This window comes from Neofelis nebulosa, chromosome 9, assembly GCF_028018385.1.
Source record: "Neofelis nebulosa isolate mNeoNeb1 chromosome 9, mNeoNeb1.pri, whole genome shotgun sequence".
NCBI lineage: Eukaryota > Metazoa > Chordata > Mammalia > Carnivora > Felidae > Neofelis > Neofelis nebulosa.
Genome location: NC_080790.1, coordinates 82,175,309 through 82,190,543, shown reverse-complemented (window position 1 = coordinate 82,190,543; position 15,235 = coordinate 82,175,309). Strand labels below are relative to the sequence as shown.

The window sequence follows — 15,235 nt, the reverse complement described above, 5'->3', positions numbered from 1 at the left end:
TCTCTGTATCTTCTGCTTCCCCCTCTCTGCCCTTACCCTGTTTGCTCTCTCTCTCTCTCTCTCTCTCTCTCTCTCAAAAATAAATAAAAACATTTAAAAGTTTAAATTTCCAATAATAAGTCAGGCCTAATCCTACATGATGACAGGTCCCATGAAGTATGCCCACAGAAATCTGCCCATTTCTCAAGGTCATATCTCTAGATGTCCTATTGTTTCTTCTGCTCAAGAGCCCATTCTCTCTTCTCACAGAGTTCAGGTCTTTATTTCAAAGCACTCTCCTGCACGTTCATCTTCCTCTGGAGAGCTTAAATTGCCTCATTACCTTAACCGAGCCAGGAAGCATACAATGGTAGGAGCCCCAGACCCCACACACCTGGAAGTCTTCAACCCCAGTGGGCTCAGGGCAGCCGGCTGCCTGGCTACTCAGGCACCTCTTTCCATTTGCCATCGAAAACGTGACTCCCCCCACCCCCCCGCAACCCGGTGTTAAATACAGAGGGGGAACCCCCAGCAAACCACAGAGGAGTGTATTCGTAGTTCCCAAAAGTTGAATGCCCCAGTGAAGCAGGCCTGATTTACAAAAACTTTCTTATGAACATTTGCCAAAGAGAAAAATAGGAATCTTAATTCTTGGTTTTTGTTTTTGTTGTCATTGTGGGATTTTTTTTTCCCCTTTTTTGTAAGAGTATGCCTTGTTAGGAGCATCTTAGAGTGGAATGTACTCCAAACCCAGCAACAAGCCTCTGAGTCATTGAACTGTGTGTACGCTGTTCCATGGCATCCTGTTTGTCTTTTGTTCCCCTCTGGACCTTGTTTTAAGGAAAGAAATGGAAACGCCAATAAAAGCATCAGCACTGAGAGATTTGGCCAGGAACCAGTGATGGTAGCAAAGGGGTGGCTTTGGGGGATTCTGCTTCCTCTTCACCACCATCCCCCAACACTACAAAGAAGCATGTAATAATCTAATTAAGATTAATTTAGTTCTCAGGGCGTCTGGGTGGCTCAGTCAGTTAGGCATCTGACTTCAGCTCAGGTCATGATCTCACACTTCTTGGGTTCAAGCCCCACATCAGGCTCTCTGTTGTCAGCACAAAGCCTGCTTCTGATACTCTGTCCCCCTCTCTCTCTGGCTCTCCTCTGCTTGCATGTGCTCTCTCTCTCAAAAATAAATAAACATTAAAAAGATGTTTTTAAAAATAAAATAAAGTAAATTAAATTAGTCTCACAATAAGCCCTTATCTCCTCCTTATGTCCTCCATGTTGCACCTCCAAAGGCCCATCAGTATAGAAACTATGATGCCCAGGTCTCTGACACCATCCATGTCACCCCTCCCTCCACGCAAGCAGAAGCAGCAGGAGGACATGATCCAGAGCCAGGGACTATGGCACTGATGATCCCATTAACTGGACACTTAAATAGGTAGCCTAGGAGCAGATTGGGGATTTCAGTGTGTCAACAACATTCGTTTGCAGTGGGGTGGGGCAGGACTTGCGCTGAATTTCGCTGAAAAACTGCTGAGGCAGCGTCTACCCTGAACCAAGCAGAGACCAAGGTTTGATTTTCAAAGCAAATGAAAAGTTTGAGGCTTTTTTTTTTTTAAAGAAAAATGACTATTGGGGCGCCTGGGTGGCGCAGTCGGTTAAGCGTCCGACTTCATCCAGGTCACGATCTCGCCGTCCGTGAGTTCGAGCCCCGCGTCAGGCTCTGGGCTGATGGCTCGGAGCCTGGAGCCTGTTTCTGATTCTGTGTCTCCCTCTCTCTCTGCCCCTCCCCCGTTCATGCTCTGTCTCTCTCTGTCCCAAAAATAAATAAAAAAAAAAAAAACGTTGAATAAAGAAAAATGACTATAAATATGCAGTGTGTACCATATGAAAAGGACCCCTTCACAAAATCCAGAACATTTTCCCTCCTGCTCCTCTCTCCGGGGTAACATAATTTTACAGGGAATAGGCCTCCCCAGATTCCAATCTTGTTTAGCTGGCATCCAGACTGAGACTTGGAGCTGGGTATAATTGCTGACCTAGAAACTCACTGCAGAATTGAGGCCAGAGTATAAAATGCTTTATTATTGTCTGGGGAGAAGAGGGGAATGGGGGGGGGGGGAGAGAGAGAGAGAGAGAGAGAGAGAGAGAGAGAGAGAACATGCATGCATGTATTATGGTCACATCTAGAGAAACAACCCAGATTAATTCACTGTTATTCTCTAGCTCTCAGACAAAATCCCCGTTAATATGTCCCAAGGAAAACTTTTTTGTCATTTTGCAAATAGATGAATCCCATTCTACCTAATGTAGATTCTGAAATCAACTGTACAGAGTCTCATATTTCCTTCAGGAAATATGGAAGCTAACCCTTGCTCTCATTCCTCCCCCAAGAAACCTCTGCCCACCTCTCTCTCTCTCTCTCTCTCTCTCAGCTTTTCCAACTTAAGATATTAAAGGCCTTTAAAAAGCTTCTAAAATTGTGCCTTCAACATTCCATGCCTTTGTTTTTCAGTCCTTTGTTCTTCTGCCAGCTCAAGAGCCCAGGGGGCTGCCTCGGTGGGCCCCAGAGCCTGTGGAATCCAGGGCTGTGGGTCCACAGCTGGCTAGTTGTGCCAACAAAGCAGAAAGGTGAAGGTTCGTCTTTCAGACCACACCACCCTGGAGGAGAATGAGTTCACAGGGAGCTGTCAGCCTGGCAACTGTGGGTACCACAGACCTAATGATGTCAGAGAGAACACTAGTAGCTTCTTCAGAGTCTTTCTCTAGCCCCAAGAAGGGCTTCTTTTCCTTCTGTTTGTGCAGCCATGGCACGGGGCAGGAGTTGAGCCTTCCTGGCTCTGATGAGCCCCAGAGGGCCTAACTCTTAGGTACTAATAAGGTATCCAAGTTGCAACCTGCTTTTTGGCCCTGTCCACCCTATGGTTTTCAAGGCTAGTTAGAACGTGTTAAGGTTAAAAAAAAATAACACATTACCTGATTGCTGCCTGGCAGTTCAAGAAACATACATGTGGAGAATTATATCCTAGACTGCACCCTTGCTTGGAAAAGATTTTGAAAGCAGGTAACGCTCCTAAGCTCGCAAACACTGGACGATCTAATTTGCTCAAAGCATCCCCTCACTCACCCATCTCCAGCCAGAGATGCCCGCTATAAGGCCACATGTTTGCTGTCTGCCGGTGGAGCTTGACTTCTGCTTGCTGAGTTTTACCCCAGGAGGGTGAATATAAATGAATTAGACTTTCAACACTTTCAAAGGTGTTTCCTGCGGTCACCATTTTGCAATTAAGTTGTTCATAAAGTCTAATGGGTCAGGGTACAGTTAAGCAGTATAAAAAGCAACAGCCCCCAATGCAGAACATGACTAATCTACGACACTCAGCAAACCAGTTTTACAAATAAGGTAGTTCTTTATTTTAAGTTTCCAAAACCTGACATCTTACTTTGTCCTTCTTGTGTACATTATTTTTCATCCTACCTGTACCTCTTGTAAGACAGAATTGTAGAAGAGGTATAGAGATGAGGCTCTGAAGTCAGGGCTGGGTTTCTAGCTCTTTGAATTGTTTCTCTTTTCCAATATATAAAATGGGGATAATAACGAGTTATTATCTACCTACCTCGTGGATTGTTGGAAGAATTTAGGTAATACCAAGTAAAGCACTTAGCAATGAGTAAGTGCTCAGTGGATTGCAGTGATTAGTATCATTAGTATAAGCAAAATTATATTGAAGAAAGCTTTTTTGCAATCCTAACAACACACGTCTTTATATGAATACATATGCTTACTATTTCAGTTTTAGTTACAAAAATATTCATTAAGTTCATCATCTTCTAATGAAACCGAACTAATTAATTCATGTGCTTAGAGGAAAACTTGAAATTAGATCCTTTAATGATCGGAAGATGAAGCACCTTGGCTTTGCATTCTGACACCAAACAACGGTCCACGAATTAGGTTTTATTACATTTTTATCCTCTTACCTTTGTAATTGCTTCAAGTTGTTTCACTGCTGTTGGAGTGATTTGAGAGGACAAATTACGAGGCCAACATGATGTAAATGAAAGCCTGGATTAATGACAAATGATGTCAAAACCTGAGAATGTGAATGCAAATTGTAGTTAAACTAAAAGAAAGTCAAATGCCAAAAAGCTAACACCGCATTTGAAAGATTTTATGGGGAAAAAAAAAAGATGAGTTGTGTGCCATGTAATGACGTCTCCATCCTCTTCATGCTGGATCCTTCTTTAGCCAAATTGATCATAAAAATTAACTAAAGTAAAATGTGGTTCTCTTGCTGTGTCTACACTGCACTGAGTGAAGTGGACAATCTGTAGGGCCCCAGAAGAGCCTTCCTCCACTCTCCCTGCACGAGGCCCAGAAAAATATTTTCTAACCATCATGTAGACCCTGGAGGGCTTGGAGTCCATGTGACCACAAAGGATATGGGCTCTGGGAGCTGGAACAGATTTTGGGGGTCATCAAAGCCCATCTCCTCCCTGTATAGGGTTGGAAAATTGAGGCCTTCAAAGCAACAAGCTTCAAGCAACAAGCTTAAGGCCACATCTCAAGTCAGGGGCAGAGCTTGACAAGGATGCCTATTCTATTGTACTATGCGAATTCTCAGCCTTCCTTCTTCCTGAGTCTCTCTCCCTCCATTTCCAGCAGACCCTTTGCAGCACCTCCTGACCCCATTCCCTATCCTGAATAGCTAAATCCTGACATCCTGGGTCTTGTCCAAGTTATGCCCTGTGGAGCATGAGCTGAGGGGACCGCTCACAACACAAGGGACATCACTGGGCAGACTCAATTCGGCACCATGAAAGTGTCTCAGGCCTCAGGGAATGATGGAAGAAGACATCTTAGACTGGAAGCCCTTCCTTCATGGCAAAGCTGGCTCTGGATATCAGTGTGGTTTTATTAGAACCATATTTTAGCAATGACTATGCTTTTAACCACAACCTAATAAATGGCCCACAGGACTGAATCAAAACCACACCTGGAAAGTGATGCAGTGGCAGTGACCCCTAGAACATGAGACCATCCTGGCTGGCACTCTGAGAGCTGAAAGTGTCACCTCCAATGCTGTTTTGGCCTCCTCTTGAGTAGTAGACCCCACCTGTCTACCACAGTCTCCAGTTCTAGCCCAACCCAGCCTCATGTAAAGATTAAAGCATGGAGCCAAGACCTGCAATGTCCATTCAGCCTAGTTGGCCAGATCTTCTGGATGCCAATGCCCTTGTCTTGGGTCTCCACAGATCTCCCTTTTGGCACAAGGCTGGTCTCCAACAGTGATCCTCTGCTCACTTGCTTTGTAGTCTGCTCTGATACTGCCTCCTTCTCTCCCACTAGCTGGTGCATACTTTCATGCATCTTTGCTTGAAGGTTTGAGACTGGGTAATTTTTTAAAGAAATAAATAGGATTGCACTAAACCTAGACCCATGTTGTGAGCCATTGACCTGAACTAAGGCATCCCAAGGTTGGAAGAGGCTGCCTTGCCATTCTTCTGAATAAGCAAGCTGTCACTGTCTGGCCAGATGCAGATGGGCACTTTTTTTTTTTTAACATCTCTCTCCAAAGTTGACGAATTTTATTTTTCCTGCCACCATTGTTTAAAAGCATAAAATCCCCCAATTTAAATGCTACAAAAATAAAATAGCTCCCCAGTGAGGATAGTTGGGTTGTATCCCCTAGTCTGATACCTAAAGGCTATAGTGCAAGGAGTTCCCCTTCAGTGTTCCTTTTCACAGCGAGGAGGGTAACGCCACCCTCCTTTTGATAGCTGTTGAATTAAACTCATATTCTATATTGAACACATGGCAGAACTTGGGAGTTACATTTATAAATCCTAAATAATTGAGAGTGTCACTCTCAATTGAATGGCTTCCAAAGCTATCAGAATCAGGGTTGGGGTAGAGGGGGTGAGCAATAAGGTGGAGGGTTTCCCTTCTCATTCCTTTAAGTCCAAAACTAAACCTTCTAGCTTCCAGACTCCTGTTTGTAAGTATCTAAAGGAATTTCCCATGAAGATTTCTGTCATCGTCCAAAGAGTTTAGTAAGTGCTGTCCAAGTACAGTGTTGTGATAAGTACCAACCAGATGGGGTAGCTAATCACAAAGGAAACTCTCCTGAGCTTATCAAGGTGCCAATTTACAGGCATGTAACTGTTGAACTAACAAGAGGATAGCATGGACCTCATGACATATGTTCTCCTAACACCCTATATTTCAACTGTCTTAACTCCCACTCAATGTCTTTGCAATTATTTGTATAACTTTTTTTCCTCTACAGAGGCTATCACCTCTGTAGAAAATATTAGGAGTAGCATATTAACACAATGTAGACTTGTAGAGAAATGACTCTACCTCCAATTTAGTGGAGGAAAGCCTCACAAATGATTTTTAAGACATTTCTTAAGGGCTGATGACTATAGACTTTTATTTAACTTCCTTGTCTATTAGCCCTTTACTCAGTGAACTGCCATTTCTGACATTTTCTTCTGTTTTATTTCAATCTACATTTTATCCAATGTTTTTATGTATTGTTTGTTGGTCTTGTTGATGTAGTGTCCCAGAATTTGTGTGGCAATGGGCTATTTACAAATTTTACCTGGAGAAACTCCATCATGTCCCATGCCTACCCAAGAGATCATTGAGATATGACAAGTGGAATTCTTCACGTGTGGCTCTCCTTGCATCATCCATCAATCCATCATACTATGTGGAGGGGATATATATATATATATATATATATATATATATATATATCCCCTCCACGTTGAACAGATCCCACATTCTGAAACTCTCTTGCCATTAAGCACTCCAAAGTACAATTCCCATTGTGATAACAACTCTTAGTGGAAGGTTAAGAGGGTGGCTTTCCAGTGCTTTTGATCCAGACCCTGAATCCATTTGCCCTGTTTTGAAATAGACTATTATGTGGAAACATTGATTAGATGGGTATCAAGCATGGTGCCCAGGTTTCCATGACTTGGGTTGGACACAAACCTTCAGCAGAGAGCTTCCGGGTTTTGGAGAGGCTGAGCAGGACCATAGTCTCTCCCTGTGTGAGATTAAAGCTATCTACCTCCATCTCCCCTGCTCCCCCTGATTCTCGCCTCCTTCCAGGCCATCTCATTCATGACCATTGCCTTAACAACAGATGTTGGCAAGGATGTAGAGAAAGAGGAACCCTTTTGCATTGCTGGTGGGAATGCAAACTGGTTCAGCCACTCTGGAAAACAGTATGGAAGTTCCTCACAAAATTAAAAATAGAACTACCCTATGACCCAGCAATTGCACTACTAAGTATTTATCCAAAGGATACAAGTGTGCTGTTTCAAAGGGTCACATGCACCCCAATGTTTATAGCAACTCTATCAACAATAGCTAAAGTATGGAAAGAGCCCAAATGTCCATCGACAGATGAATGGCTAAAGAAGATGGAGTATTACTTGGCAATCAAAAAGAATGAAATCTTACTATTTGCAACAACGTGGATGGAACTAGAGGGTATTATGCTAAGCGAAATTAGTCAGAGAAAGACAAATATCATATGACTTAACTCATATGTGGAACTTAAGATACAAAACAGATGAACATAAGAGAAGGGAAGCAAAAAGAATATGAAAACAGAGAGGGGGGACAAAAACATAAGAGACTCTAAAAGAGAACAAACTGAGGGCTGCTGGAATGGTAGTGGGTGCGGGGAAGGGCTAAATGGGCACAAGGCATTAAAGAAGACATTTGTTGGGATGAGCACTGGGTGTTATATGTAGGAAATGAATCATTGGATTCTACTCCTGAAATCATTATTGCATTCTATGCTAACTAACTTGGATGTAATTTTTTTTTTAATGACTATTGCCTTGCTTCCAGAAGCAGAGCACTAGCCCACTGCCTTCCTCTTCTCTTTGTATGATTACATAGAATTGAAACAGTCAGGTATGAGGATGTGTATTGACTTGGAGTGGACAGAGTAGCCACAGCTCTGAGGATTGTGGGGGCACTGGGGAAAAAAATGTCATTTCCTCTGGCATCCACAGAAAACACATTCCTTTTGAAAAAGGGGTCATCTCTGGGCTACCAGTTTCTCAAATACCTGGAATTAAAGGAAAATGTACCAGAATGCATAGCTAGGACTGAATCTGTTCTCTATGACATATGAATGTCTCCATTATATAAGGTATGAATCCAAGAGGCATGGTGAAATAGGACATACATGTCATTATTCTCACTTTCCTCATTCTGTGAAGGTGCTCTGCTATATCCATCCACTGAGAGGATATTCTCATATATGAATTGATAATTTTAAAAGCCCCAAATCAGGGGCACCTGGGTGGCTCAGTCAGTTAAGCATCTGACTGCGGCTCAGGTCATGATCTCACGCTTTGTGGGTTCAAGCCCTGTGTTGGGCTCTGTGCTTGGAGCCTAGAGCCTGATTTGTATTCTGTGTCTCCCTCTCTCTCTGCCCTCCCCCGCCCCCACCGGCTCAAAAATAAGTAAACATTAAAAAAAATTTTTAAAAGCTCCAAATCAGAAAGTATAAGACTTCATTTCCATGATGATTTTTCTTTTCTCTCAGGAGCAAGTTCTACCTACGATGACATCATAAATTTACTTCTAAGGAGAATAAACCTCTCAAAAGAAATACATGGTTACCCCAATTATAGAAATTGATTTTTTTTAACTCCAAGCAGGTGCTAATCACCAGTCATGTATAGAAACTTGGAAGAGAGTTTTGAAATACAAGTTATACCCCATATAAGTAAACTTGCTGCAAAAAAACACTTCATACTTGTGCTCAGAAACAGGTGGCTTACTAAAATTATTTCTCTGTTATCTATTCTGTCACAGTGGAGATATCATTGCCTTTGAAAAATCTACTAACTATAACAGCATTATCCAACAAGAAGGAACAGTGAGTATGGAATAAAATAAATTTACTATAATAGAGCCTGCAATATTCAGTAATTGCCTGATTAGAAGCAAGTGTTTTCCTATGTTTAATGTTCTTAGTATGTGTGGCCCTTAACCACTCACCCATTTCACCAGTGTTGTTGATTATCCACCATGTACCTACCACATCCTATGCTGGGACAGGTGTCCTCAAGGAGCATATTGTTTTGCTGCACATCAGCTGTTTGTGTTTCTTTTGCTATAATTAATAAGGATGTTTAGGTTCTTGGCAATAAATTTGTGTGAAAATGTCTCCATATTACAGTTATAGCTTTTTGAATTAGGACACCAGAACTATTAATAGCTAATCTATGACATCATGAGTTGAATTTTGCTTAAGTTGGCCAAGACGACACGATAGTACTTTGATACTGTCTTGTTGAGGGGTCATTGAATGGGTAACTTTTTGAAAACTTGTTTTGTGACAAGCATTCTTGAGGACTGAATGGGGTGTGAGAGAAAAGTAAAAACAAACTCCCTATACGTGAATAGAATACAGTTTCATGGTTGGGAAACTGAGATAGACATGAAACAACCGGTGTACTGTGGAATAGCCAGGGTAGGCTGTAGGTGGATTGGGAAGTCCAAAGTGGGATTGGGGAGAAAATGTTGTAGTGGGCCAGAGTGACTAGGGAAGGTTTCATGGAAGAGGTGGCCTGTGTTCATTTCCTATTGCCACTATAACAAATCTAGCACAAATTTAGTGGCTTAAAACACAAACTGATTTTCTTACAGTTCTGAAGGTCACAGTCTGATATGGTTCTCACCAGGCTAAGATCAAAGTACTGGCTACAGTCTTTCTGGGGGATGGAGGGGAGGATCTATATCTTGTCTTTTCAGCTTTTGAGGCTGCCTATGTTCCTTGGCTCATGGCTCCTTTCTCAGTCTTCAAAACCAGCAAAGGCGGGCTAAGTCCTCACGCTGCCAATGCCATCTCTCTGGTTCTTTGAAGCTTGGAAGGGCTCCCCCCTGTTAAGAGCCCTTGTGATTACATTGGGGCTGCCTGGATGCTCCAGATAATCTCCCTATCTCAAGGTCCTTAAAGTTAATCACATCTGCAAAGTCCCTCTCGCCATCTAAGGTTCTGGGGATTAGGATGTGGATATCTTTGGGCAGTCATTAGTCTGTCTGCCATACTGTTCTTGAGCTGATCCTGGAGGGGTCACTCAGATCTTCTTTTAGGAGGCTTTCATCTTGAGAGTGTAGCTTGCATTCATGTTAGGAAGTGTGTGGGCAGTGAGGAGCTGGAGGTGAGGATTTGGGGAAACCGTAGGCTCTGGGTGGGATCAGATGGCAAATAGCTTGTCAAAACCAGGCTGGGGAATTTAGATTTGAGACTGTAGGCCACCACTGAGGCAACTTTAGAAGGAGAATGACAGGATACATTTGCTTTGGGAGTGATAATTGAGGGAGCAGTGTATTCAAGGATGCAGAAAGGACCAAAGGCATCCAGGAGAATTGATAGGGGAAGCAGATAATACCTAGTAGATCGGGTGTTGATGGAAAAGGTCCCCCATTGTACCTCCAGGGTGAGACACATTGTATGTGCTTACTAAAGATTACAATGACATTTGTTTAGAACTACTGAAAATTCCAAACTGCATTTGATATACTTGGAAAATCTAAATAGAATTTCTCACATTTTTCTTTGTCATTTTGCTGAACTATTTCTGCAGAATGGGAATCCCTCTGATTCTTTCCTGAATGCCTTCTCCTGAAGAAATTCCAACTTCAGTGGTTCTGTAATAAACTTTCACTTTAGATTTCTGATTATGTATATTATAAATAAAAGATTTCAATCATGATTTTAAAACATTTTTCTTTCCTGAAAGATCAATTCTTTTCATAGGAAGAGCTGGGAAGGAATTAACTTCAGGAACACATAACTTTGCTTTTTATTATTATTTTTTGGTAATCAATTACTTTTACATGGTCCTTGTAATGATTTCTTACATTACTACAATATTACATATACAGACTTTGAACAGGTAGAACTGTGATGCATTTACTATGTTGAAAGGTAGAGATTTCTGCAGTGAGACAGAGAATAGTCTGACTGGAACTATGCTTCTCCACTTGAGTATGCATAAGGCTCACTAAGGAGGCAGATTAAAATGATAGATTGCTGGCCTCATCTGATCTACTAGGGCCCTAGAGATATGAACCCCAAGTGCTCCCAGGGATTCTGATGTGGATGGTTTCAGGACCACACCTGAGAAGCACTGGCTTTGATAATAGAAACATAAGCCTCAGGAGCATTGATGAATACAGGAGGTCAGGGTGTGCTGTGGAGAAAATGGATGTAGTTAGGGTAAGATGTGGTAGGTAAGAGAAGCCAGCCCAGAGTTGGACTGGATGATTCCTTAGTGCTTCTCTAATAGAAGATTAATGACCAGGACAGTGAACTCCATGAAATAGCCCCATTTTTCTTGATGACCCGCACCCACATGCTAGAAGAGCTCTCCATCCAATGACTCCAAATGAAGCCAGTGTTCCAAAGTGGTAGGAATGAAGGTTGAATAGCACCCAGTGCAAACCCGGTGAGAACCAAACAGCACCCAAAGGAAATGACATTTTTTGAGCTGTTGCCTTTCTACATGACTATGTATTTATTTAGACACATATACCTATATTTTTATTTAAAAATATATATCAATAAGGCGAATTTCAACTTGGCATCTTCACAATATTAAGTGCATACTGTGCATTTTTCCAAGAAGAGGAACAATTGCTTTCATCAGAATCTCAAAGAGGTTCAGGACCACAAAGAGTTAAGTAGTACAGATTTTAGGACACTAAGAAGGCTGTTGACCATGACCCCTAATCTTCTCTGATCCTCACTGTGATGTGGGTTGATAACAAGGAAACATGAGAGGAGGAAGCTGGTAATGTCTGTTCTCGAGTATGTGCAGCACTGTGTGGGATGGGAGCTGAGTGCTACTCCTATCCATAAGGGTGGGTGCAGGTGGTTCGAAGGCCACTCTGCCCTCAGGTGGCTTGCAGACAGGAACATACTGCAAACCCACATAAACAATCTACTAAGCAAGATATAAGTGAGTAGCTCAGTAAGGCTCTAAGTATATAAGATCTGAGAAAGCTAAGGATGAAATATTGATCTTAGAACTGTACTGTCACAGAGCACCATTGAGTTGGAGAGACACTGAAGAGGAAAACCCTCATGCTTGTTGCAATCAAACGTGGAGGGCTATGCCATCTCAATTTCCAACTCAAAGGAATGATTTCATCCTACTCTATTGAAAATTGGAATTATTTAAAAGTAGTTCAGGAAAATCTTGAAGAAATCACTTAAAATAAAACCAATGTCCTTCAATCAAGAGTGATCATGCCTTCCCTTGCTCAAAGGGGACAGCAGGAAGGAATGTTGAATTTGCTTTCTGCCATGTTACCTTTTTTCCTCCTTGATGGAAACATTTTACCATTCTGTAATTTGTACTTCTAAAGGCTGTGCTCTTCATTTTCCTTGGTAGTTAGCCCTGAGATTTCTAATATGGGCATCATGACCTAGAGAGGATCCAGTTTTATTTCAAGGAGGGACAGTTATATAGACAAGGATTATATAAATGCATTTGTGGTATTAAATTATTCATACATAATATTTTTATCACGTTACTATATAGCACTTGTAATACATGACTGCAAGAGTGATATATCTGGGTAATATACTCAGTCCTGACTGCTTCCTGATGACCATAGTTTATAGAATTATAGGAGAAAGATAATATCACTTTGAATGAAATAAGGGGGAAAGTTGCTGGATCAATGATATATCCAGAGTGTGTATAAAAGTTTGCATAGAACATTAACCTGTAGCAGCAATGTGATCATGACATGGTTTATATACAAGAAAATTCATTTATTTTGAAGAAATAATCCGTGTATAAATGGTTTCTAGTGTGAAAATCATTCACCGATAAAGACAGACCCCATTGGATCCCCTTTGTCTGAATTCAGGAGATGTCCATTCTGGGAGCAAGAACTGGCAAAGAAGTACTCCTACAAAATGGTAGGCTTGCACACATGGGGGAAAGTAACTTTTCACGCATTCGATACCTAGGGGAATAGATATCTTCTTATTTTGTTGTGATCATTTGAACCAGATGGAGTACGTTTGCCTTCTCCCAGACCTGTGAGCACCAACGTTCCCTCCTGGGGCTTGGTGTCAGTCAGGAGGTTCAGGTCTTCCCCTCACATCTTACAGAAAGGCTCCACCTAGGACCACTTTGTCATTAGAGTGAGGGCTTCCCTATGACAGAGCAGAGAACAGATATGCAGGTTTTCTAGAAGCTGGGACTGGGGAACATGGAGGGGCAAATTGGGGTTTAGGGAGAAAGATGTCAGATATTGGTGGCCTCTTTAGTGGATGGTACAGACCCTAGAGTTATGACATCAAAATTGAAGCTATGTCAACGTTAGGCCAATAACATGTATGCATTGCTACACATAAATAAACAACACTGGAAGAGCTCAGCTACTGTTATATCAGAATTGCAACATGAGCAGCAGACTCTAAGGGCTTAGAAAGATTCTTTGAGAATCAGTTCATTCTGGAAGTGCCCCTAAAACTGAAATGATTTTCCATATCCTTCCTAGATGGCCTTTCTTGCTGATGAATACTACAACTATTGCCAAGAGATTTTACAAAACGTGAGGAAACAAGAACTTGAGAGGGTAGGGTTTTATCTATAAAACACAAGTATTTATGACTCATCATTAATCATTGTACTTGAAAAGACCCTTCAAGGGATGTCAAGTAGTAATTTATTGCACTGAAGTGCTCAGAAGGCAGCTATTTATAGTTATTGAGGTGATACCTGAGGTGATATTTTTATTCAGTTTAATCATTTGGAAATTTTCCAAGGTGCTAATATAACCTTATGCTTCAAATATAATTCAGCTATTTTTTAAGATGTAATTCCTGCTGATTTTGAATAAAGTGTTGGTAACATTATTCACCCTAGAATTTTCAGTAACACTAAAGAGTCATTTTACTGATAACCTGCTAACTGAAAAGGAAGCAAGACTTTGAAGCAGGGTCATCTGTGTTGTAATGATTGGATGATTTTATTCTAGAATTGGCTGTGAAAAACATGAGCAAATCTTTTAACCATTCTGAATTTTATCTTTTGCCATAGAAAATCCAGGGGAACAAGTGCACATTTAAATGAAATCTTTTTTGATGCCTAGTGTTCTAAGTACTTCAATTTTGGGTGATAATGTTCATTTGGCATGAGTTCATTTAGTACTTATTGTGTGTAAAACATTACAGTGAAGGAGATACCAAGGTGTTTTCAAGATGGCCCTTGTCCTACTAATGCAATTTTATAGATATCCATCCACATTGGATATCTAATATACTCCTTTCCTTCATTTGCTCATCAAACATTAACTTAATTCTTACCCTGTGACTAGAACCATTTCTGGAACTAGGGAACATATTCTTCATAAGGCTTATAGTCTGGTACTAAAAGGAGCAATACAAGCCAATAAATATGATACAATATGGCAAGTTCTAGAATGGCAGTTTTTTTTGTTTTTTTTGTTTTTTTAATTTTTTTTTTAATGTTTATTTATTTTTGAGACAGAGAGAGACAGAGCATGAACGGGGGAGGGGCAGAGAGAGAGGGAGACACAGAATCTGAAACAGGCTCCAGGCTCTGAGCCATCAGCACAGAGCCCGACGCGGGGCTCGAACTCACGGACCGTGAGATCGTGACCTGAGCCGAAGTCAGACGCTTAACCGACTGAGCCACCCAGGCGCCCCTAGAATGGCAGTTTGATTGGATTGTTTTTGGGTGCCAGGAGGAAGAGTAATAAGATGGCTGAGAATCTCCCAGGGGGGGAGCCATGTTGCTGTTGATTGCAGTGAAAAAGCAGAAGTTCAACAGACTCAAAGTGCAGTAGGAAAGGGGTTCCAGGTAGAACCAATGGTGTAGGCAAAACCAGCAAGATGTTCACAGGCAATGACATGACAGAAAGGTCACTATGACTAAATGTTAATATCTCTTAAGGAGAGAACCAGACGGAAGGTGTGAAAGTAGTCTGGTGCTAGAAAGGGTCTCATGCCCTGTGAAGAATTCTGATTGATTGAGAAGTGGGGCAGGGGGAGCGGTTGGAGACAGTGATGCAAGATCACCATACGGGAGCAGAGGGCAGTGAGGAGGTTTTGTCATAGTCAAGGTGAGAACTGAGGGGGGAGGTCTGGAGCAGTGACAATGACATCAGAAAAAAAGATAGACAAATTGGAGAACTATTCCTAAAGCAGATACAACAGGATTG

At 41.6% G+C, this 15,235-nt stretch overlaps 1 protein-coding gene across 6 annotated transcripts in view; it reads left to right on the top strand.

Annotated features, from left to right (window-relative positions):
• The window catches only part of RFX8 (regulatory factor X8), a 259,279-nt gene that overhangs the window by 223,650 nt on the left and 20,394 nt on the right, over positions 1–15,235 (top strand). For 5 of the 6 annotated variants that reach the window (XM_058684531.1, XM_058684530.1, XM_058684528.1 and 2 more), the window contains 3 exons: positions 8,837–8,900; positions 12,852–12,962; positions 13,550–13,627. In XM_058684531.1, the coding sequence (XP_058540514.1) occupies positions 8,837–8,900; positions 12,852–12,962; positions 13,550–13,627 (253 nt within the window). The remainder of the gene's footprint in view (positions 1–8,836; positions 8,901–12,851; positions 12,963–13,549; positions 13,628–15,235) is intronic. The other variant, XM_058684532.1, reaches the window with a different exon arrangement.